The 23803-nt window shown below is 57.9% G+C and overlaps 1 protein-coding gene across 8 annotated transcripts in view; it reads right to left on the bottom strand.

The window, feature by feature from the left end:
- Window positions 1–298: 298 nt before the first annotated feature.
- Window positions 299–23803, bottom strand: part of ST3GAL1 (ST3 beta-galactoside alpha-2,3-sialyltransferase 1) — a 58172-nt gene continuing 34667 nt past the window's right edge. For 7 of the 8 annotated variants that reach the window (XM_090283334.1, XM_090283335.1, XM_090283333.1 and 4 more), the window contains 7 exons: window positions 23194–23248; window positions 6594–7496; window positions 5484–5680; window positions 4383–4562; window positions 3153–3198; window positions 1816–1935; window positions 299–578 (listed from right to left, as the gene is read on the bottom strand). In XM_090283334.1, coding sequence (XP_090139460.1) covers window positions 405–578; window positions 1816–1935; window positions 3153–3198; window positions 4383–4562; window positions 5484–5680; window positions 6594–6905 — 1029 coding nt within the window. In that variant the 5' untranslated portion in view covers window positions 6906–7496; window positions 23194–23248 and the 3' untranslated portion in view covers window positions 299–404. Of the gene's footprint in view, window positions 579–1815; window positions 1936–3152; window positions 3199–4382; window positions 4563–5483; window positions 5681–6593; window positions 7497–23193; window positions 23249–23420; window positions 23443–23803 lie in introns of those variants that run through there. The other variant, XM_090283340.1, reaches the window with a different exon arrangement.

Raw genomic sequence — 23803 nt, 5'->3', positions numbered from 1 at the left:
CATCCTCACTCAGAACCACCCCAGCGAGGACCAGAGTCTGGGCATCAGCCCTGGGCCCCGGGGCAGAGGGAAGTCTCTGCCCATCCTCCCTGGGAAACTGTTCTTCTTTCAGAACAAGGGAGTGTTCGGTATCTGTCCCCCCATCTTCCCGGGCAGTGAGGGGTCGTCCCGCCCAGGCCGCTTCTGCGACTTGCCCTGCAGCCCCAGCTGTGCTCGGTGACCTTGCTGAGTAGATACTGTCAAAGGCTGGGGTGCAAGAGGCTGCGAGGGGCACCTGGGCACCCCCCCCCCTTGAGGCTGGCCTTGGAAGCCCCTGGCACGGACTGGAACGGCTCCAGCGAGAAGCTGGGGCTGACGTGAGAGGCAGCGTGCTTTGGGGTACCCATCTGCACCCCTCCACAGCATCATCTCCCCTTGAAGATCCGGACTTTGTTGATGGACGCCAAGGTGGCCACCACGACGGACTCGAAGTCCCCGTCGTGCACCCCGGTCTTGCGGAAAGCCCCGGCCGAGGGGTTGTTCTCCCAGTAATGGTGCCAGTTCCCTCTGCTGTCCGCCCCGAAGCCGTACAGGTCCACCTGCGGGGCCGAGCAAAGGTGAGACGCGGACGGCGGGCAGCAGGTAGAGCCCCTGAGAAAGGAAGCGTGCAGGCACCCCCAAATCTGCGCACAGCGTTTCCAAGGATTGCAGAAACCTTCTCTAGGTTCCTAAAACCCCCAGCGGCTTGGTGTCACAAGAGTGAGTTAAGTCAAAGTCAAGGTCGGTGTCAGAAGGCACCAGCTCAGTGGCCCTGGAGGGACAGGGGCGAGTGTCGGGACTCGGGCAGCACAGAAGAGGGAGCAGGTGACATTGGGGTTGGGTCTTGGAAAATGAGTTGAAGATGGTCGGGGAGGGACATGGCGAGGGGCTCCCAGGGAGAGGAACACTTTCTGAGCTGCAGCGTGGATGGCAGATTTGAGGGGTGGGGACAGACTGGGGGCAGGGGACAGCTCTGTGGCAAGGGACGCTTTTTTGGTCAGTGCCGGAGTGGATAGGAGCGCTCTGGAAAGAGAGGGCAGTAGCAGCTCTGACCCCGTGGGGTCTGTGACCAGCTGGCTGGATGTGGTGGGGGAAGGCGGGGGTGGAAGGCAAGGGAGATGTGGCTTCTGGGAGGGACGCCCAGGTTTCCGGCTAAAGGGACGAGGACGGTGACAGGCAAGGGAGGCAGCGGTGGCGGACGTGCCTCAAGCCCTCCACCCCTCCCTGGGGTTTTCAACCAGGAGCTAGGCAGGCTGGGGGCGGGGACAGGCTCTATGTGACAAGAAGGGACGTCTCGGTGTCCTGCCTGAACCCAGGCCCAAGAAGGAAGTGGGGTGCTGTGTCCCCGTCCTACTCCTCTGCCCAGGGTGAGCACTGCCTGGGGGATGTCGAGGCACATCCATGATGGGGATACACATGTTCCCAGATCCCTGGTTGTCAACTGTGGGGGACACTGGAAGCCCTGGGTGCCTGGTCCCCACTCTCAGAAATGCCGGTGAAAGGGGGCTGGGGTTCAGCCCCGAGGTCGGAGCAGCAGACTTACACCATCTCCTGTGGCCGTCCCTGCTTTGCTTGTCCCCAAGTGTGCGCTTCCTCCCACTGGCCCTGGCTCTGCTGGGGAGCTCACGCAGACGGAGCCAGAACTCGCTCCCGAGAGGGTTCTCCCTCCAGCACCCCACCAGGGAGGCACGGCCAGGCCCACTGGGGCCTCGGGTCAGGGCCAAGGTCAGCCTCACCGCCTCTCTCGGGAGCAGGGCAGGAGGAGCCCCGGTCCCCGGCGCGGGGAGGGCGACGTACCTCGTCACAGACGTGCAGGGAGAAGATGACCGAGAGGATGCCGGTGGACGGGTACCGCCCGTGGCCCTGCAGCCAGCTGTCGAAGACGTATTTGATGAAGGCCGGGTGGTATATCAGGATCTGTGGGGGAGCACACCTGCCTTAGAGAGACGGCCGGGACACTGCTGTGGCTGTGAGGGACGCGCGTGTGATGGGAATGAATGTCCCAGCGCACATGGGGTCTGCGTTCTAGTCGGGAGACAGAGATGCTAGACAAGGACTATGGGACCGTGGAGAAAATAATGTGGAGAAAGGCGGTGGAAGGCCTGCCGAGCTGCTGACATCTCATGACAACCCAATGGGGACAGGGACTGGGTGAGACAGTGAGGCCGCAGGAGGAGGGCCCAGGGAACGGCAGGAGGTGTAAGGGGACACGTGCACTCCCACGGCGCTGCAGGGAACCTCCCGCGGTGAGCCACCCGCCCCACTTGGCCTGGGCCCGAATGGCCTCCGGTCGCTGAAATGACCCTCTGCGTGAGCTTTCCCTCTCCTCCCGTGGCTCAGGGAGGCTTAGTGACCTGCTGGATGCCACCGTGCCGCTCAGCCAGCGGTGGCCGAGCTGGGGGTGTCCTGGTACTGGGTGTGGCCTCAGTCCCAGCCCCCACAGCTGCCCTGAGGACCGTGAGGGGACTTGTCAGGCAGCAGAGGGTGTGTGCGTGCAGGAAGCCCGATGCAGCCCCGGGGAGGCCCGAAGGGGCCCCTCTGCCTGCCGTCCCCTCTCTGGGAGTCCCTCCCTGCCCCCAGGGTGCCCCACAGGGTCACGTATGGCTTCTTCCCGGCCCCACATGAAAGGAGTGCTGGAGGCAGAGAGGACTTCCGCTCCAGCATTATCACAAACCAGCTATGGCTCCCGGACACCTTGCCTGCCCTCTCTGGCCCCGACCTCCCCTTCTAAATAAGAGCGCCTGTGCAAAGGAGCCGGTGGCCACTTCCCTTCCTCCGTCCCGCTGCCCAGGCTTTGGCCAGCCCCACGCCAGGAGAAGAGGGAGACCCAGGGGAGGTCTCCACATAGAGCCGTGGGTCTCAAGCTGCAGCCTCCCTGGCACCCCTGGGAACCTTCTAAAATCCCAGGGAGGCCTGGGTGAGCCTGAGGATCTGCCCCCGGGACGCTCTCCCAGGTGAGGCTGCTGGTCCGGTCCCTCCACTTGGCAAAACTTCTCCTGGGCCGGTCCCTCCAGCAGGGGCCCCCACCAGCCACGCCCAGGGGCTCTGGCAGCCTTGCCGAGGCTGGCATAGGGGGACGGCGCTCTCACAGAGGAGCGGAGCTCAGGGCACACGCGGCCTGGGCAGCCACCCACCTTGTCCTTCTTCACTTTGATCTTCGCGGGGACGGGCACATAGGTGCTGCGGGAGGAGAAGGAGCAGACGGTCAACGTGGGGAGCGGGCCGGGCTGCCTGCAGACAGCTCTGGGGGTGACTGGAGAGGGGAGCAGGGCCAGGCTGGGGAGACATTTTAATTCTCCGGGACGCCGCCTCCCCGGCCGCAGCCATGCAGTGGCCTGTTAGAGACACCAGGGGGTGATCTCGGCTCAGTCGAGGACCTTCTGCTGTTCTACGTGACTTCTCCCGGAAAAGTTAAGGGGCACTTGCCCCAAGCCCCCCTCAGGGCCTCAAGGAGCCCGTGAAGGCCAGAGCACCCACACCTACTGTTGGGACACGGGCAGATGAGGCCCACACTGCCTCAAAGGCCTGGGCTTCTCCCAATAAAGGCCACCTGCCTTCACTTGGGATCTAACTCAGGTGTAACTTACACTCCAAGCCCTTGGGACCAGGTGGGAGGTCAGGGCCGTTGAGCCCGGGCCACCAGCCCCCTCCCGTGTCCTGCCCCCCGGCCCTCACTGGGCCATCTGGTCACTGTGGCCACTTCTCTTGGGGAACAGTGCAGCCTTAGGAAGCAGACCAGGTGTGGGCCTGGCTGTGTCTAGCCTGACCTTGCGGTCCCCCCGGCAGAAGGCAGGCATGACAATGACCTCTGGGACAATTTGATCAGACAGCACGCAGCGCGTGCCCAGCACCAAGCGGGGGTCTGGAAGACGTGAGCAGCACACGATGGGTGACTCACGCTGGAGCTGACATGCTCAGCACCCCGTCTCCCCCCCGCCCCCCACCCCATCCAGGGCCATTTTTAGTTTGAGAAGCAGATGGCACCGCAGAGATAGGGGTTGGAACTAAGATGTGCTGAGCCCTTTCCAGCGGGCCCTTCCCCAGGACTTGCTGGCTTTCTGGGACGCACAGCCTGGTGGTCCACTTGGGGCTCACGAGGAGGAAAACGGCCAGAGCCCAGGGCGTGTGTGTGTTAGCCGTGATGGGAGGTGAGGGACCGGGGACAGTGGAGAGCCAGAGGGGGCCTGTGGGCTGTGGGGCTGGGGCCTCCGGGAGGAAGTGTGCGGGGAGGGGCAGGAACAGCGTGAGCTGGGCCGTGGGGCTGGGAATGGCATGGAGGGGGTCGCGGAGGTGCCCCCAGGGGAGGAGGGGCAGTGAGGGCCCGGGCCGGGGGCCGTCCATCCAGACGCCCTGGGGGGACTTACTGGGATATGGTGCCTGTGGTAGTGGCACTGATCACCCACTCCAGGTCGAGGGTCTTGAAGGGAACGAGGACCATGTTGACGTTCTCTGCCAGCTCCCTGAAGCTCTCGGGGTACACGAGATGGTGGGTGGTCTTGCTCCCCACGTCGTCCTCAAAGCCCGCGGTGGGGGCCTTGTTCATCCTGGGAGGAGGAGGAGGAGGAGAACACGCATTGAATCACGTGGTCACCGGTTCTAGGGCTCAGCTGGGACCTCAGGCCTGCGTCCTCCTTCCGCCGAGTCCCTCATCTGTACAATGGAGACAGTCAGCACACAGCTCCAAAGACTGGTTCTGTTTTTCCCTTTTCTACGACCTCAAGTGAGCTTCGTCATACCACGGCCAAGTGACACCTCATTAAACTGAATGATACCGTGTCCGGCGGGCATTTTCCCATCAAAGAAATCTGAGCACAAAGAATATGTCCCAGGACACACAGCTACCAAGCGGCAGCCTTGAATGCGGCTCTGTCTGACCCTGAACCTGACTCTGTCCCCTCACCATGGGGGGCCCCATGGAACTCCAGGTGTTTGCTGAGGCTCCGAGAGGCCAGGTGAGTGGTCTAAGGACAAAAAGTCAGAGATTCCAGAAACGGGAAGATTCTAGAAGGTGCCTGGAGATCGCCAGCCCCACCGCTGCTCCATTCCTCCCTTTGGGGCCCTGGTGCCTCTGGGTCCCGTGAACAGCGATTACAAGAACACCAGAAGACACGTGGGGCAGCTTCCTGGAATATCTATTTTGCTTGGTGGCAGGAACATATATTTTCCATGACAAGTCTACAGTTATATTATGGCCTAGATTGCAAAATGGGAACAATTGTCCAGATGAAATGAGAGTCCCCAAATTAACCTTGCCGTCACGCCACGACACTTGGGGCCAGGCCCCAGCCCACTGGGCCTTGTCCTGTCGTGCACAGACGGGGAACCTGAGGCCCAGAGGGGGCCCTGAGGGGCCCGGAGCCCCCCGGGCGGAGTCTGGGTATACCAGGGCTGGGACCTCGTCCTCCCGACCTGAGCCAAGAGGCCCCTTCAGCTCCCAGGGGCCCCGGGCCTGGCACGGCACGCACCTCAGCACGAAGTCGTGGCCGTCTATCTGAGGCCCGTACGAGGACCCCCGCAGGTTGCCCGAGTTGCCCACAACGGCACAGCGCCTGCAGCCCCTCGTCTTCTTCTCCAGCAGGGGGTCCACGTTCCCAGGCACCACTTGGAAAAGCTCCTTGATGGTGTCATTCAAGTCACTGGGTTGTCTCTCCCGCTGGAGCCTCTGTGGGCAGAGGACAGAAGGGGACAGATCAGCCGGCTGTGCTGCCTCTGGCCGGGGTTGGGGCTGGGGATGGGGGGAGGCGGGGGCTCCGCCACTTGTCCAGGGACAGACGAACGGACTTAAAACTGCGGAGCACACATGCACTGGGACATCATTCAGCCATAAAAAGGAGGAAACTGTGATACGTGCTGCGGTGTGAGTAGACCTTGAAAACACGCTTAGTGCAGAAGGACAGAAGGACAGAGACCGCATGCTCCTGCTTATATAAGGTTCCTAGAGGAGTCAAGTTCACAGCCAGGAAGTAGAATGGTGACTGCCAGGGGCTGGGGGAGGGGAGGGGCATTAGGGACAGGATGTCGGGAGCATGATGACAGAGTGCTGGGTACAGATGGTGGTGATGGCTACCCGACACAGTGAACGTATTTAATGCCACGGAAATGTGCCCTTACAAATGGGTAAGATGATAAATACTACGGTATCACAATAAGAGGAAAAGAAAAATCCAGGATAAAACTCCTGCTCCTGGGAAGATCTGCTGGGGCAGCTCCAAGCCTGGCTGGGCCGCCACCCAGGACCCCCCTACTGTGCCAATCCTGACTCGGTGGGGCTGGGAGGGGCCCCACACCCTGCGTGTCCCACAGGCTCCCAGGCCAGGGGGCTGCCACTGCTGGAGTGGGCATCACACTCCGCAAACCGCTGGGGTAGTGGCCGCGGCCGAGGTTCCTGCCGGCAAGGGCCCCCGTGCACCCCAGCATTGTGAAGTGCTCACTCCAGGGTGTCCTGGCAGAACCTCTGCTCTGACTTATACAGAGAAGACCCTCAAGGAGCAGGTTCCGAGTGAACGACTGATACTGGGGTTCCTGCAAAACGCCATTGGGGCCCCCGGGACGTGCCCACACGCCCCAGCGCTCACCAGCCACCAGCGGTAGGTGTCGTCCCCCAAGAGCGCGTTCTGTGCCGTCAGCAGCGGCTGCACGGACCAGTTGACCCTCTCGTCGAACCAGGGCGAGACCCCCCGCTCGCTGAGGCACTGGGCGCACGAGCAGGGCCTGTGGGAGTAGGCCACCAGCCGCTTGAAGTTCTCCGAGAGCTCAAGGACCATCTGCCTGGGGAACCAGGTGGTGGCCACCACAATGTGGGCATAATTCAGGAGGAAGGAGGTGAGGAAGATGAAGAGGACGAGGAAGGTGAGTACTTTGAGGGTCCTTCTCCTCATGGTCGCCATTGCTGCTGTCCTGAGGCCTCCCAGGGATGGGCGGCAGGAGGTCACGCCTCACCGAGGAGGCACTTGGAAGAAAAATCCCAGAGATGGAGGTTCGGTCCCCAGGCAAGGTCGGGATTCCTGGCAGCGTCTCAAGGCCCGCTCCGGCCGCCGGCCCTTCCCCTGGTTGACAAGTCACCCCGGTGCACCGGACATCACACTGTGACACTCAAAGGCGACGTGGACCATTCAGGGTGGGATGGCTCTTCTTGCACAAAATCTGTCTCTTCCAGAAATAAAGCGGCCTATCTCGTCAGCAACGCTTAAACCGCCGATACCGTCTCCCGATGCCGCGCTGATCCAACTTAATACCAGTGATTTCCTTTGCCATCCAAGGGGTTGAGGGGCAATTAGTCTTCGTGACAGTGTCGGGCCCCCGGTGGGTGAGGACCTGGAGGGAAGGCTCACGGCGCAGGACAGAAGGAAGCTGTCTCTGTCGCTGTCCTCCGGAGAGGTTGGTGTGTGATGGTCCTTAATTAGAACTCTCTCACCAGCCCCCAGAGACGTGGTGGGCTGGCCGTGGGCTTGAGGGAGGCACCGAGGGTCGTCTGTCATCTGCACAGAAAAGGAGGAAGAAAACAGCATGAAATTCTATTACCGGGTTATTAAAAAGTAATGTCTCTGTCCCCACAGATGTCTCTGTCCCCTCCAGGATGAATTCCATTATCTTCGGCTGTGTTGCCAAGCCGATGTGGCAGGTGACTATGAGTGGTCATTGTACCCGCTGAGCCTGGGTGTGGGCACGGACACTGGGACTTCAAAGCCTATTCTGCAAGGGTGGCGAGGGACACAGGGGGGGTCCCGCCCTGCTTTCCTAGTACGTTTAAGCACGCAATCCAAGTTCAGGAACTGAGTCACTGACACCGATACAGCGGCGGCTGTGTTCACACTTCCTCCTTCCTTCCATCTTTTTCGATTCTAATTTCAACAACATAAAAGGGAGCGCTCAGCAGCTTGTCCCGGCTTCGGCATACCTTGGCATTCAGGCTCCCTCACAGAGTCAGTCCCACAGAGCGGGCCTTAGGTGGCCCAAGTTCAAGTTCTGGTTTACCAGCTGCATGGCCTTGGGAAAGTGAGTCAGCCTTCCTGGCCCCCAGCTTCCTCTGCAGTAAATGGGGTAATACCACTTCCACTTACAGAATGGTTATGAAGACAAGATAAAATGATGGCTGCCGAGCCTCTGGGATCTGCCGGGCAATTGCTAAACCTTAATTTTCCTTTTTCGACAAATGAATATTCTTGGATGCTCCACTAACAAGCCAGACAAGATGGCACATTCTTCACACAAACCTATTTGCTCAGATAATCTTCCAAGTCTACTGCCAGCTAGATAGGGGCTCCCATGTTGTCCTTGGAAGAATAAACTGAGATTCGGAGGGATTTAATGACTTTCCCAAGGTTATTGGGGAATGAAGAAGCAGGTCTGAATCCACACACACAATCCTCTGATCCCCTGACCCTGGAGGGGTTGGGGCATCAGAAACGGAGGGATGGGGGCCCTGCCGGGGAGGTGGCCTCCTGTATGCTAACTGGTCTTCACACGACCGTAGTTGGAGGGGTATAAAGGAAGGGGAGTATTCGTAATCAAAGAAAGCAAACGGGGACTCCCGAGATGCTCCGCACCCAAGTCCCCAGACTTCACCGACGTCCCTCAGCTTCTGCAGGGGGCGCCGTGCTCACACCACTGCCCTTGACCATGAATGAGTCCCTTTGGTCTTTGCTTGGACTGTGTGCCCCTCTCTACTTGTCTGATGCGTTCTCCCCCATCCTTGACCTGTAGATCCCAACCAGCAGGATATATTTTTTCCCAGGAAAGAGACACTGGAAGGAACAGTGACTCCCTTTTGAGGCACAGTTGGCAGGACGGCAGGACCATTCTGATTTGCCCCCATTTTCGACTTTTCCTGACAATCTGGCTTGTATTCAGAACTTGATGCCGATCGTAGTCCTCCCTCCCAGCCATCCACCTCTACCCCATCAAGAAGCAGCACCGCAGTTTGAGCTGGATTTACCTCCAAAGGCGGGCTCTCTCTACTGTAACCTGGCCGGAAGAGGGTTCCCATCCCTCTTACCATGAAGTTGGGCCAGGGGTGAGAATGTGCCCTCATTCCACCCAATCAGAGTGGAAGCCCGGACTTCTGTACCAAGGGAAGAATCTTTCTCTTGCTCTGGTCAGTTTGCTGTGGAAGTCAGGGTCATGCTGGTCATTTTGCTTGGTCGTGGAAACGGGGCTTGCTGGACATGACCAGACAGGTGGTGGTAAATCCCTGATCTAGCTGCGCCTGCAGCCCTCCCTACACTTTGACCCTTCAGTGACATGAGATAATAAATCCCCTTTATTGTGTAAAGCAGGCTTCTTGCAACTTGAAGCCACGCAGCTGGCCCACAGGTCACCCTTGCTCTTGCCTCCTGGCTCCTGCCCAGGTTGACCCATTGTGCAGAACAGCCGTCCCACCCTGCTTGGTTCTGACTCACTCTTCAGGGCTGAGCAGGCGCGGACTCCTAGAGGAAGGCCTGCCCCCTCCTGGCATGAGGAGGGGCCTCTCGGGGTGTCCATGACATCCTGGCTCTACTCTGCCTGCACCATTTACTCATTCATCTCCTTCCTCCCTGGGCTGGGAGTTCCATGAGGATAGAAACTCGGTCTCACTCACTGTGGCCCTGTCACCTGGCACACATACGACATCAGGAATGCAGACGTGAATGAAGGAAAAGGCAAGGGCTGACCCTTCAGACATCTGACAAGAGAGCACAGATGATGGATTGAGCGTCGGTCTGCGAGCCAAGAGTCACTGGTTCGATTCCCAGTCAGGGCACATGACTAGGTTGCATGTCAGGTCCCTAGTTGGGGGCGCGAGTGAGAGGCAACCACACAGTGATGTTTCTCTCCTTCTCTTTCTCCTTTCCCCTCTCTCTAAAAATAAATAAATAAACAAACAAATAAATAATAATAAATAAAAAGAGCACAGACGAGGAGGAGTCAGGGGATGCTGTGTCCCCCCGTTGCTGTGTGACTGTGGACAAGTTACCTAACCTCTCTGAACCATTCTTTTAACTGTGAAAGCGGGCTGATACTAGAGATCTGGCTCACTTCTCGGCACTGTCAGTCAAGCAAGATCTGTCCGTCCACCCATCCGATTCACTCACTGCACGTTTGCCGGGTCCCATGCTGGGCCGGGCACGGGGTTAGGTGGTTGAGACACATGATGAGTGACTCTGAGGTGGGAGAAAGGAGGCTGGTGTGCTCAGTCGTCATGGAGGGGGAGCAGAGACATATGGCGGGGGGCGGGGGGGGGGGGCAGCTGTGGAAGCTCTTCCCAAGACCAGGTTTTCTCTGAGTGACACCGAGCCCACTGCAGGGTCTCAGCTGAGGAGTGACAGGGTCTCACTGCACTTTGTGTGTTGAGCAGGGCCCATGATCCTCTTCCTGACTTTTCATCCCAATGCCAAGGGCAGAGGCAAGTTCACTTCAGTAAATGATGTTGATCAAATAAGATTCTGGATGAGGGGCTAGGTTCCCCAACACGTCCTGGCTCCACGTGCGCTACAAATGCGCTCAGCTGATGCCACAGGTGGACTGAGACCAAGGGCAAGGCTGAGCTGGAGGATCGGGGCAGGGGCGGGGCAGCTTCCTCCCCTCCATCTGGCCCATCCTGGGTGGCCGTATCTCCTAGGTCCTGGTGCTCACTGGGCTCCCACTTACCAGCAGAGGCTCCTGGGCTGGTAACAATTAGTGTTTTGAAAATACTGGAAAAAAACCACAGCAAAAAGCAAGAAGACCGCCCCCACACACACTCCTCCCCAGGCCCCAGGGGAGAAAGGAGGTGTGCCTGACTTCCCCGTACTCTATTTCGGGAGGCAGCCCGCAACACAGGCACTACCCAGCCCTGGCTCCCTGAAATGGAGCCCGGGCCAAGACGCCACGGGCCAAGGATCTGTGCCTGCCAAGTGGGCCACGCTTTCCCAAAACAAAGAGCGACAGGGAGAGGGAGGCCCCGGCTCCTGTCCTGCCTGCAGGAGGGGGCGCAGAGAGCGTGTCAGTGACAGTCCAGTGGGGTCACCAGCAGCACCCATGCAAGGACTCAGAAGGTAGGGATTTCCCTAAGAAAGAACCCAAATAAAGATAAGCTCCCCCCAGCAATGGAGAGAGGTGGCAATGGCTGCCACTAAGGGAATTGTTTCAAATACCAGGAAAACCTAATGCATGAACAGTGTGGGCTTTTCAGTTTGGCAAACGCCTGCTGACCTGTGTGGCCCTTGGTGCAAGGCTGGGGCACTCCCCCAGGCCCTCCTGTAGCCCCTGACCCCCTGGGTGCCGGTGGAATGAAGGAGGGAACACTGATTAGCATTTGTTTTGTTGTGTTTTTAATTCACTTTTAGAGAGAGGAAGGGAGGGAGAGAGAGAGGGAGAGTAACATCAGTGGGTTGCCTCTCCTGCGGCTCCAGCTGGGGACCTGGCCCACAACCCAGGCCTGTGCCTGACTGGGACTTGAACCAGTGACCTTTCTGTTCCCAGGCCAGAGCTCAATCCACTGAGCCACACCAGCTGGGGGAGATTAGCATTTCTAATAAAGAGCTATCAAACTGCCCTCGCTGTGATCCTCACACTCACTGGGTGTAACGGGTAATCATGCTTATTTCCCTGAAATGGGGAACTGAGGACCAGAGAAGGCAGGTGACTTGTCCAAGGTCACACAGCAACATGGAGGCGGGGCCAGCACTGCGCCCCAGGCTTCTGCCCTCTCCTGGGCTTTCCTGTAGCCACGGCTAATCCTGTTCCACCAAGATCTGCTCTCTTTATTATTTGCTTTCTTGGCATTTCTTCAGGTTTGAACCCCATTGTCTTTCCAACTTCTCGTGGGGCGCACAACCTCGTTCATCCTCTCTGCTGCCGTGTCTAATGCGTCTGAATCACGGCCTTACGCTCATTCTACTTATACTTTTCAGGTCCAGCGTTTCCATCTGAGCAATGTTTGTGTGTTGTCGTTTCCTGGGGAGATTCTCCAGCCTGTCATCTCTCTTCCTCCAATTAATTATCACAGGTGATGTAAAGTCCGCGTCAAAGCCTGTGACGTTTGGAGAACACGTGGGTCTCTTCCTATCGTCTGTTTTCACTCTTTGGTCATTGGGTTCCCACCCTTGGCCTGGTAACTGGATACTGTGTATGACAAAGATGCAGAGGCTCTGGTTGAAACTGTCCTCGTTCAGAGAGAAAGTTCTTCCCTCCTGATGAGCAGGTACAGCTGGGGCCCACTGCCGTGTTCCGCGTGGGGACTGGGACAATGGGGACCGCCCCTCCGTCACCACAATGGCCGGGCCTGTCTGGTTTGCCCTCACTGACAAGGGACACCGACCAAGGTGCCTCTTCCTTGCAGGCTGTCACCTCGCATTTCTGTCTCCTCTGCGCTGGGAGCTTGCCCAAGCTCAGTCTAGGCTTTGAGCCTCGCGGTTGCTGTTTTTGGCTTGATTTCTTAGGCTCTGGATGCAAGCGCCGTAAGGCCTGGCAAACGCCTTCAAAGGGAAGAGAGGTACCGATAAGGATCATCTTCTGTGCTCCCCTTCGGTCTAGGTCCTCGGTTCCTTAGGTTTAAGTTGACTTGGTGGTCCTGAACTTGACCTTTTATTTGAGTTGTTTTACCCCTCCTCACCCCCACCAGCCCTGGGACACTGCCTGAAGCTTTGCTTCAGTTTCTTCATCTGTAAGCTTGGGACCCACTTCACAGGGCTGTGCCAAGGACAAGAGTCAGTGCGGGTGACGCATCCGGGCGCCTGGCATGTCGCGAGTGCTCCTGAGCGTTAGCTTCCGTTACTGGATTCCTTTCAGTGGTTCCCACCTCTCTGCAGGGAGCGCCAGCTAACACCCTACCCCAATCCTTTCCACCCCACTTTACTTGACAGGTGTGGAGGCTGAGCTCAGAGAGGGGAAGAGACTTTTCCAGTGCCACACAGCAGAAGGGTGCCAGAGCTGAGAGGAGAACCGGCCCCAAACCCCCAGCATCACACTTCCCAGGGGACGGAGCTGGAAGGCTGACGTCATGGACTGAGACCGAACGGAGACAGAGCAGGCAGAGCCCCGGGGTGGACAGGGTTGGGAGCCGCCCGCCTGCACGGCCAGCGAGAGGCCTTGCACAGAACATCTGAAAGGCGTGAGCCCGTGGTGGGTGGCCCCAGGGACATTGCGTGGCCTGAGCTCCAGGTCCCTCAGTGTACCATGGAGGTTAAAAGCCATCCCTGCCTCTGAGGTGGCCACACACAGAATCGATTCATCTATTGACCTAGTCACGGGAAGGACAGACACCCGTGGTGGAGGGCTTTCTCTTCACCAGCCCCTGTCCGAAGCCCCGAGGTGGATCAAACTGCCTGAGCCCGTGACAACGACAGCCCTGGCGCGGGGCTGTGCTCTGTCTTTCAGAGGTGGCAGCAGAGGCCAGAGCAGTCCAGCGATTGGCCAGGGAGCCCGAGTCCAGCCCAGGTGGAGCCCCGCGAGTGGGGCCCGGGTGGGGCTTGTTCCCACCCAAGCCCAGCGTCTGAGTAGTCGGAGAGGGATGGGGACCGTCCCCACTCGGCAACGGTGGCGTGAGCCCTGCACAGGGTTCACATGGGGCCCAGCTCAGGGCCGGGCACAGCCGGGCGGGAGTCCCCCTTCCCCTCTTCCGTTTCCCCTGCAGCTGAGCTCCACCCAGTGAGTCACCCTGAGGTTGGCCCCGACCTGGACCGGCGAGGTCAGCCCCAGGTCCCGCAGGAAACCTCACGGGGAGGCCAGGCAGGTGAGCATGGTTTCACACAGGTGACTGCTCACCGGGGCCAGCACCTCCACAGGCCTGGAGACACAACGGTGGCAAACTGGTGACACCTGAGGGGGCTGAGAAAGCTCTGCGGAGGTGGCCACGGGGAGGAGCCTTGAAGGCAGGGGGGCATTGCCACTAGGAGGAAGGCAGAGAGAATAGGGTGAACCAGGCAGCTCCCCAAAGCACACGGTGGTGGCCGTGGTGACGGGGGCACCTGGCACAGGCAGGAAGAAGAGGGTGGCCCTCCGTGGGGCCGCGGTCGGGGACATCTTTAGGAATGTGGGTTTGGGGTGAAGGCAATGGGGAGCCACTGATAGTCTGTGAGTGCAGACGGTTATGGGGTCTGGACAGCGGCGGGGGGTGCACACGACACCCCTGGAGTTGGGAGAGCAGCCCTGTCTCCCTCTCTTGGTGCCTTGGGAAGCCCGTCTCCTGGGGGGCCTCAGTCCCCCACCCCTTCCGGCACTGACCTGACCGTTTGCCCACGTCCCCACGGCCACGGGCTGGCTGGGAGAGCCCTTCTTGGGCTTGCAAACCCCCCTCTCTCTCCACCAGCACCTCTGCTTGGCCCTGGTGGGAGCTGGAGGAGACAGTAAGGCTTCCTGAAGCCCCGGCGCAGGGTCAGACCCCGCGGTTAGGAGACGCGCCCCCAAGAAACACAATTAACCAGGACCAGGGTCCTATGACACGGAGCTGGGTACATTTTCATACTCTGAGCTGCACAGAAGGAATTTAAATCCACAAATCTTCTCACGTGCGTGGACTGAGGGGTGCCAAATGCAGAGCCTTTAGTCACCCACATGACACTCGGGAAGCGTGAAATGTGCCCAGGAATTTAAGGAGTCTCGGACAGCTGCCAAGGCGGGGACGGGGGGGTGGGGAACCCTCTGATTCAGGGGTGCGGAAGTCATGACAAAAATAAACTACTCAGGACTAGGGACCCCACCCCACCCCACCCCACCTCAGGGGCCAGTCTCCGGTTCCAACGGCTCATGCCTGAGTGAGAGGCCGGGGTCCTGCCAGGCCTGGGGTAGAGGTTTGTATAGGTGACGTGGGGCTTAAAGGATAACTTTCAGGATTCCACAGGGAGATTTTTAACTCTAATGATTAACAGGGGCCTCCAGGAGGCCCCTGACGGGGTTGAGGGGACATAGCTCTGGTGACGCCCAGAATGGAAATTCAGACCACAGGACAGACCTGGCGGCCGCGTGGCCGGGGGCCCCACTCCCCTGCGTGCTCTGAGATGGGCCACAGCCCCCCAGACAACAGGCATGTGTCTGGCACGGACCATCCCCAGCAACCAGGCGGCTGAGCAGTGTCAGGGTGTCTAGCGGGGTCCCTGGGATAGAACTGCCCTGGAGCGGCCCCACCAGAACCCCCCGCAGAGGCGAGGAAGGGAAGCTCAGCAGGAAGACCCGCCCACCTCTCTCTGTGGCACCCAGGCCCGGCCCCGGCCGGAGCCCCACACTCGGGGAAGGGGGTCCCCTGGTCTCATTGAGAAGGGAATGAGGGCCAGGCTGCTGGCAGGCCTGGGAATGGGGTGTCTGCCGCAGATGGGCAAGGGGCGTACCCCAGGGGCCAGAGAGCGTCCAGAAGAGCTGAGACCAAGCAGTCCTGGAGAGGCTTCGGCAAGAGAGAGGAGAGCACGTGGCAGCCGGGGGCAGCCGAGCCCCAGAGAGCAGGGCAGGCGCCCAGAGACCAGCAGCGACAAGGCAAACGGTGGGCAGGCGTGAGAGGGGTCCCCAGAGTCTGGAGTAGCCGGGGAGCAGGGGTCCTCGGAGCCACAGAGAGAGGATGACACCTCCCCACTTGCCGGCACAGCTGGTGAGTGAAGGAACCCATGCGAGCCCACGCTGGGGAAGGAGGCCTGGGGACCTGTCCCTAACGGCCACAGGTGTGCGCCAGGCACCGAGCTGAGTGCTTCTCCTTGGGTGCTCACTTCGCTGTCACCACAGCTTTGCAAGCGGGTGCTCCTCTTTCATAGCAGAGGCCGAGGGCCGCTGTGAGGGGCAGACCCAAGATGCAACCGAATTAAAGCCTGTGCAGCCCTGGCTGAGCCTGCAGTGACGGCGGCCCTGCGGTGCCTGTGTTTCAATCCGCCTAGGGGATGGTAGGGACTGGGGAACCCCCAGCAGGCTCCGTAGCCCCAGCCTCGCCTCCCACCTTGTATCATTAGCAGTTAGAAGATGGCTCCCCATCTAGCACTCACTGGACAAAGGGGCTGTCTGCAGGCCTAAGGGCTTTAGTCCTGTGAACTCACTGAATCCACTAATATGCCCATTTTACAGATGAGAAAATAAGAGGCCCAGGGTCATGCATTTTTATGTAGAGTGAAGCTTTAGTAAAGGGGCCCCAGGCAGTCCAGCTGCAAAGCGCCGGCTCCTCAGGTTAACGCCTACCTCTGAGTCTCAGACTGAGCAGCTCATAGCTGGGGCCCCAGCCAGAGCCCATCACCTGCCCTGCAGGTGCGTCCACGCGGCAGGGGAGTTGTACCCCCACTCCGTTCTACCCCCACCTCCAGCCCTCCCCGAACAGCGATCACAACTGCTCCTCACCCGTTGCTCCTCCAACGGAGGAGGCAAGTTGGGCAGAAGAGAGGGAAACGGGGAGCAACCTTGACCTCCAGGACGGTGGCTGCCCTCGTGGCTGGCAGGACCCCTGGGAGGGGGCCGTTCCGTCCTGGCCCCAGAAGGCTAGAAGCAGGAGGCTGCATGGCTTGTCCCCTGCTGCCTCCCACTCGGGGAACACAGCACCCTCAGAAGCTCTGATGCCCAAAGGGCTTCCTTTTATCTCCTCCTAAAGCGCAGAGGTGAGAGGTGGGCTCTGAGCAGGCTGCTCCCCTGAGACCTGGGAGAGACCGAGGCTGGACAGGGCGGCGAGTCCAGGCGTGTTCAAGCGTGTTCCTGGCTGTGGGGAGCCTCTGCAGCCCTAGGCCGGACTCTCCACCTGAGGGCCCAGCGCTCAGACCTCACCGGCGGGGTGGCCTCCGAAACCTTCCTCCTCTGTCCGTGAGCCAACGCTGACCGCACCCGTGAGCGCCCTGGGCACTGCAAGGCGTGCACGAGTCCGTGTGGGAGGGACACGGCCACCGGATCCGAAGAGGGGCCGCCCGGCTGTCCCGACTGGGGTCCCGACCCCTCCCGCTCCCAGTGAATGACTCACACTGGTATCAGGAAGATACTGGCAGGTGAATTTGGCAGGCGGGTGTCTGCATGTGTGTTGGGGACTCAGAGCTCCACACCAAACACTTCCATTCTCCACGACGAAGGGCAATAATCAAAACCCCAGAGGCTGGACGATTAGGGTGCGCTTGCTTCCTCTTACCCATGCAGACCGATCACGGTCTTCAGACACTGCTTGCCTTACGAGGCCACCCCAACCTGCCCAATGTCGCTGCCTCCTAGTTTACAGGGAGACAGCGGGCTTGGAGAACTACGGCCTCCTGGTCGCCCGGAGCTGGACTCCATCCCAATAACCTCCACTCCCTTTGGTTTCCTGAGCTCAGCCTAACATCTTCCCTAAAGTGTCAGGAGTTCACTCTGAGCTCAGGCTCTGGACCCAACGATCTTTTCAACAGTCCCTCACTTCCGACCCAGGACCCATGAAACACTGACAGTCTCGCCTCTCCGTCAGAGGAGGACAAAGTCACATCCCAGACCTCACACCTTCCCATGCCTGCGCTGCTCTCGGCTCCTGCCTCTCACCCGCTCAAGTCTCCAGCGGGTTCTCTCCACGCCGAGAATGAAATCCAAGGTCCTTACCATGGTCTGCAGGAGCCTGCATGAGCTGGCCCTTGCCTATTGTCTGACTCCATTTTCTATGCCTTTGCTTCCTGCTTGAGCTACACTGGCCTCAAGCGTCACAACCACAGGACCTTTGCACAGGCTATTGGCGTTGCCCAGAATGCTTTGCTGACAGATATTAAGATATTCTTTTTGTGGTTGTTTTTGCTTTTTTAAAAATACTTTATTTATTTATTTTTAGAGAGAGGGGAAGGAAGGGAGAGAGAAAGAGAGGAAGAGAAACATCAATGTGCAAGAGATACATTGATTGGTTGCCTCCTGCATGCCCCAAGCTGGGGACCTGGCCCGCAACCCAGGCATGTGCCCTGACTGGGAATTAAACCAGCAACCTTTCGGTTTGCAGGCTGGCACTCAATCCACTGAGCCCCACCAGCCAGGGCTAAGATATTCTTTACTTAACTCAGGATGCTGGGTCAAATGTCCACCCCTCAGAGACTTTCCCTGATCCTTTTGTATTCCTGATTCATGATGGGTAACCCCTCTGTGCATTTCCCCTGCCTTTGTTTCCTGTCATGCTATATTTATGTGCAGCTGAAGAGATTCTCTGTGCAGTTCAGCTCCTTGAGCTCAGAGACTTTCTCTTGTTCCCCACGGAGTTCCTAGAAGAATGATCTTACATATTCTTTCATAATCACCTGAAAGGTGGGCATCATCCCCATTTCACAGGTGAGAAAACTGAGGCTAAAAGAAGTCCAGATATTGCGATCTGCCTAATTTTGCACTTAGTAGGCGTTAGACCTAGGAGTCGAATCCAGACTCCTTCAATGCCAACTTAGTGTCAGGAGACGCTGCTCTGCGGGTCTCATATGCCTACGTGTTTTCAGCGTAAGATAAGAATGAAATGCCCTGACAGCTCTGTGTCTGGATCATTTTTGGGGGTTGTGTTTGCAGCAAGAAATCCATGACACATGAAGGAATGGCTCGCTTTCCGTTTGCTACACATAGTGCCTTCCCCTGCTCAGTGTTCCTGGTCTATACTGAAGCCCAGCACATCATCACATGTGCCAGCATCGGTCTGGGCCCTATGGCCGGCCCCCATGGACCTAGGGGCAAATGGGGGGCTGACGCAGACCTGACCCTCAGGCTGCTGGCTCTGCCGTGAGTAATAAAGTCACTGGTCTTTGACCCAGGAGTCTCATGTCTCCTGCCAACACCCATAAAACATTGATAGGCTAACTTATTAGCTTGGACGTGAAATCAAATAGTAATAAAGTCACTGGTCTTTGACCCAGGAGTCTCATGTCTCCTGCTAACACCCATAAAACACTGATTGATAGGCTAACTTATTAGCTTGGACGTGAAATCAAATCAGACCCTGGACTTAACACTGATGCTGCTCTATTTTCCACATATGAGCATTTTATTATAATAAAACGTCCTTGCTGATGGAGCGACTTTCTGTCTCACGCCTCCTCCTGGCTGGTGGGGGTCACGTCCCCAGAACCACCTTCCCTGGGGATACTTCCCTGATTCCCCCTCCTCCCTTTCTCCCCAGAATCCCTAGGAGCCTCAGATGGCTTAGGTGAAATGGACCAGAAGAACATTGTATTTGATTTTAAAAGAGACATGAGCCTTAGTTAGTAAACATAGAACATATTAAACCAATGAATTTGGGGGCAGACCTTGGGGAAAACAGGGAGCGTGGAGAGATGAATGTTTCTTAATGTTATGACCTGAGAATGGGCTTAGCATGAACTCTCTAGAATTCAACCAACTGCAGGATGTGGTCAGGTGGAGCCTGAGCATGGGGGCCCAGACTGTCTTACTTAGTTCTGTGTCCCTGGTACTGTACCTGCAGCCCTGGCCCCCCATGGGGGCTCTTTACTGGGCAAATGGACAGACAGGTAACCCAGTGATGCGGACTGACGATGGGCTTGCTGGTCAACCACCAGGCACTCGCCTGGTCCTTGGGGAGAAGGCAGGCAGGGCCAGGCTCTGAGTTTCACGGTACAGAAGCTTTCTGATCATTCCCTATGGGAAACTTTCTAGGACCTCACAGGCCAGGGACCAGGCAGAACTGCTTTCTGATTATTATTTTTCCAGCTGAATGAGAGTCAGTGAATGGAAGATTTAATAACTCCTTCAGGGCCCCAAGGAAAGAGAGATGTTCCTCTGCTCACAGACATGTTTCTGGCTTGGCAGCCACAGGTACAAGATCAGGCAGCAGTGAGAACTGCTTGAGGCTTTTACCTGAATGCCCGAGGCAGGACCACCCAGGTCATGCCCTGCTCATGGGGCCCCAGTTCTACGAAATCAGAGGGAAGCTGCCCGGGGGCTCTGTCCCCAGGCCTGGCTGCTGCCTGCTTTGGAGGCAATGGCTTGGGACATTTCAGGATCACAGAGGGACAGAGTAAGAACCTCTGTTTTCTGCTCCCTTTGCCACTTAAGGAATCGAAGGCTCAGGGAAGAGTTGGGACTTGCCCAAGGTGGCAAACGAGCCTTTGGTGGCACCAAGACTAGAACCTGGAGACCTTCACTCCCAAAGCATGTCCCTTCTAACACACCCACCCTGTGGGCCAGACAGCCATCAACAGCAATACAGATGGCGGAGAGAATGAATGGACCCCCCCCCCCCCCCCACACACACCGGACGGGCCTGCCCAAGACCACAGCCTGCTAAGAGCCACCGCTGGACAGAGATCTGCCTGCCTCCGCCCCAGCCTGAGCCCCAGGCTCTGCTCGGTCAGCTCGAGGTCAGCAGTGAGCTCCAACCCAATTTCTTGCTCTGTTGCTGTGTGGTTTTGGAACCCAAGTTCCTGCACCGTTTGGAAAGAAGGGCCTGAGAGAGCGGACGACAGTGTGCTAAAAACTCACAGTCCTGGTTCAAACACGTACTTCCGCCAAACATACAAAGCAAGACTATGAAACCATTTCAAATGTCACCCAAGAGGGAACTGGACTGAGAGGAGGAAGCAATGAGCCGGGCAATTTCCTATCGGAGATATACCTTCTCTCCACCCCACTCAGTTCTTTCCAATTTTCTTGCTACACGACTGCTACCCCCATCGTATCCTTACAGACACTTAGAGGTGACAGACAGAGGGGACAATACAGAGCAGTAGCTGTGCTGGTGGGAGAGTGTGGAGGCAAACCCGGAGAATCAGAATCAAAGAGCGCGGTGGTGCCACACGCACGCCCCCGGCCCCGGGGCCTTTGCACATGCGGCGGCCTCCGCCCAGAATGTTCTTACCCTAGACTGCACATGGCACTTGCACCCTTGCTGCACTCCTGGGCCCACCCAAAGGTCCTTCTCAGAGAGGCCCTTCCCGATCACTCCAAAATATCATCATCATCATCATCATCACCATCACTATCGCCTCGCTGGGCTGCATTTTCCTTCACAACCCTTACTCACAAAATGCCACCCGGAGGCTGCCTTTTGAATTCCTTGTTAGTTTGTTTATCTGCCCCCACCCAGGAGAGCAGGGCCTTCGTCTGAGGCCCCCCTGCTGAGAACAGCGGTAGATCCTCAACAATTATAGTCGTGGGCAAATCCGTGGGTTTACAGTCGTGAGTGCGCAAAACCACAGTTTATTCTTGCATTGGTATTATTTGTTAATTATTATATTATTTTTCCATACAAACAACGGGAAACCTATGTTTGCCCACCCCATCCCTGTGCTCTGAAGGCAGAGTGGAAAGTGCTCCAAACTCAGGGAGCAGCAGTTCATTCTAGTTTGTGCATAGGGAAAGGTGGGGGGTCCTCGTCACTGCCGGGTCTTGGGGTCCTCGTATGGAAAATGGGATGATTGTGAGAACAATCTCAAATCAGCCCTGGCCAGGAACAGCCCAGGACCCAGCGCAGTGCCCGCAGCCTCTGATCTTTGGACCTTGTGCCGGGAGGTTTCCTCTCCTAGCTGAGCTCTGCTTGCCCCCTGCTGAGCAGCTCAGCCTTCCTGAGGGCGAACAGACTTCCTCTGGCCTTTGCAAAAACAACAAACCCAAAATACTACAAACTGCACTGTGTGTCTGTGCAGCAAAGTGTGAGTCCTGCCTACCGGGCTTCTCTGTGGCGCGGCAGGATGTGGGGTCCGCAGCACATGACAGGCACCCAGCCCCACTGCGGGGCCCACGAGTCTGTTTCCCAGACAACCGGGAGCCACAGAGACTTCCCTGGAACGGCCGCTGTGGCTTGTTCTTCAGCCCAGGTGTGCCCGAGGCTCCCGTCTGTCCTCACCAGGACGCCCATGGAGGGTGGGGGTGTCTGTTTCAAATATCACCCACCCCCTTCCCACTTCCCTGTTCCAATGGCTCTGCCTTGCCAACGAAAGAACCTGTGTGAGGCCCTGGCCGGCTAGCTCAGTTGGTTGGAGCATCGCCCCAATGTGCCAAGGTTGCAGGTTCAATCCCCGGTCAGGGCACGTACAAGAAACAACAAATACATAAACTCATGGAGCAACGAATCCATGTTCCTCTCTCTCTCTCCCTCTCTCTCTCTAAAATGAAAAAAAAAGAGAATCTGCATGAGCATCATCAAAGGCTGCACGGGGGCTGTGGGGCCGTGGCTCTGCTTGCTCCTGAGCCCACTGTACAGATAAGCAAACTGAGGCCCAGCGAAGGGAAGGGGCTGGCCCAGTCCACACGCTGCGGTCTGGCAGGGCCACACCTAGAACCTGCGTTCAGGGTTTCTGGGCAACAACATGTGCCGTTAGATTGTGGTATTCAAGTGTTCTTGAAACTCGCCCTGACGCTCAGGCCGAAAGCAGAGGCTGAAGCTGAGCTGTCCCAGCTGAAGCGGCAGCGGGGACCCCAAGCCCAGCTACCGGGCCTCCTCACCACCCAGGGTGGTCTGAAAACCAAAGCCCCTAACAGATGCACCCACTTCCAGCCCCTGTCCCACGAGGCGTCTCTGGAGACTTCAGAGACCCAATCAGGCAGTTGATCTGTAGCCACGTCACTAGGTGGGGCTGCTTCATTTTCAAAGATTTCTCAAAAAACAGCTTCTAAGAAATCTTTCGAAAAGAAGAGTGGGTTTCAAAGACAGAAATGGGATGCAGGCACTCCTGGTCACGGGAGAGAGGGGACATGCGAGGCAGGCGCACCCAAATACCGTCAGAAGCATGTGAAGCGCCGATGAGAGGCTGATGCGGGAGTCAGCCCCTGGCGGGCGTCTCACTGGATGTGGGGTGGGGTCCCCATGCTGGACCCCACCTGTACCGCCTCCCTGCCCGCCTTCCTACCACTAAGTCAAGGGTCCTACTTTCTGAATCACCATGAATGAATCATCCATCTTCAAAACAGCCTGTAGGTACATGCTGCACACGGAGAATGCCATCTTTATCATCGGGGCAGAATGTGTTTCTCACGTTGTCCGTGTTGGTGACTCGATGCATTAAATGCAGTAAAAAGGGGAAACCCTCAGTTAACCAGAACTTTCTGATGATGAGATGAACATGCCATTCCCTGAGCGCTGCCCGATCACATGGGCTTAAGACAGGATTTCCTTCTACACCTCCTAGTGCTATGCAGAGCCCCCTGTGACCTGGGTGCTGTAGGAGGCACAGGGAGACCCAACAGTCACCAAGTCCCAGGCCCCCACACTTGGGTAAAAAGGGGACAATCATTTCCACACACGGTGGAAGGCAGACAAAGCAAGGCAGTTAAGAGCCCTGGTTCTGGAGCCCAAGAGAGCTGGCCTCAAATCCCAGCTCTGCCACTTACCAGCTGTGTGACCTCGGGGGAGTTCCTTAACCTCTCTGAGCCTCCGTTTCTTCATCTGAAAAAAACAGGGGGAAAAAATGCTTAGACTTACGGCAGGGAGAGGGCGTGAAGGTCTGACCAGAGAGTGCCTGCAACACGCTCAGCTCGGACACACACAGCAGATACGAGGGGCTCATGTGGAATGACAGAGCCATCGAACCACTGGGGGAGGAGAGAGCAGCAGTCACCTGGGTGGGAGTCAGGGGACCGTCAGGCTCCGAGCAGCAAACTGTTAAAGCCCTGCACTGTGTGATCTTTCAGACCACTTCCTGTTCGAGAGAGAGAAGAGCAGAGAACAGGGCGCTCTAATTCTGAGATTCCCTCCCTCACAGGCTCTGGGTTAAGCCCCTAAACCTCACAGTAATGCCCCAGGTCGCTCCAGCTCCCTGTGGGACAGAGGACTGAGCTACGGTCAGACAGTGGGGGAGCCTGGTGACGTCCTAGGGGAGCTGAGTGCCAGAAGGCGGCTGGAAGCCTGTCGGTCAAGTCCAAGCCACCCTGCCCCCATGACATGTGCATGTGGGCTGATGGCAAGTCCCAGCACTTGGGGTGGGGGTGGCTCTGACTCAGG

This window comes from Furipterus horrens, unplaced genomic scaffold, assembly GCF_987537825.1.
Source record: "Furipterus horrens unplaced genomic scaffold, mFurHor1.1.pri manual_scaffold_7, whole genome shotgun sequence".
In the NCBI taxonomy this organism is placed as follows: Eukaryota; Metazoa; Chordata; class Mammalia; order Chiroptera; family Furipteridae; genus Furipterus; species Furipterus horrens.
This window is presented reverse-complemented; position numbering and strand designations above follow the sequence as displayed.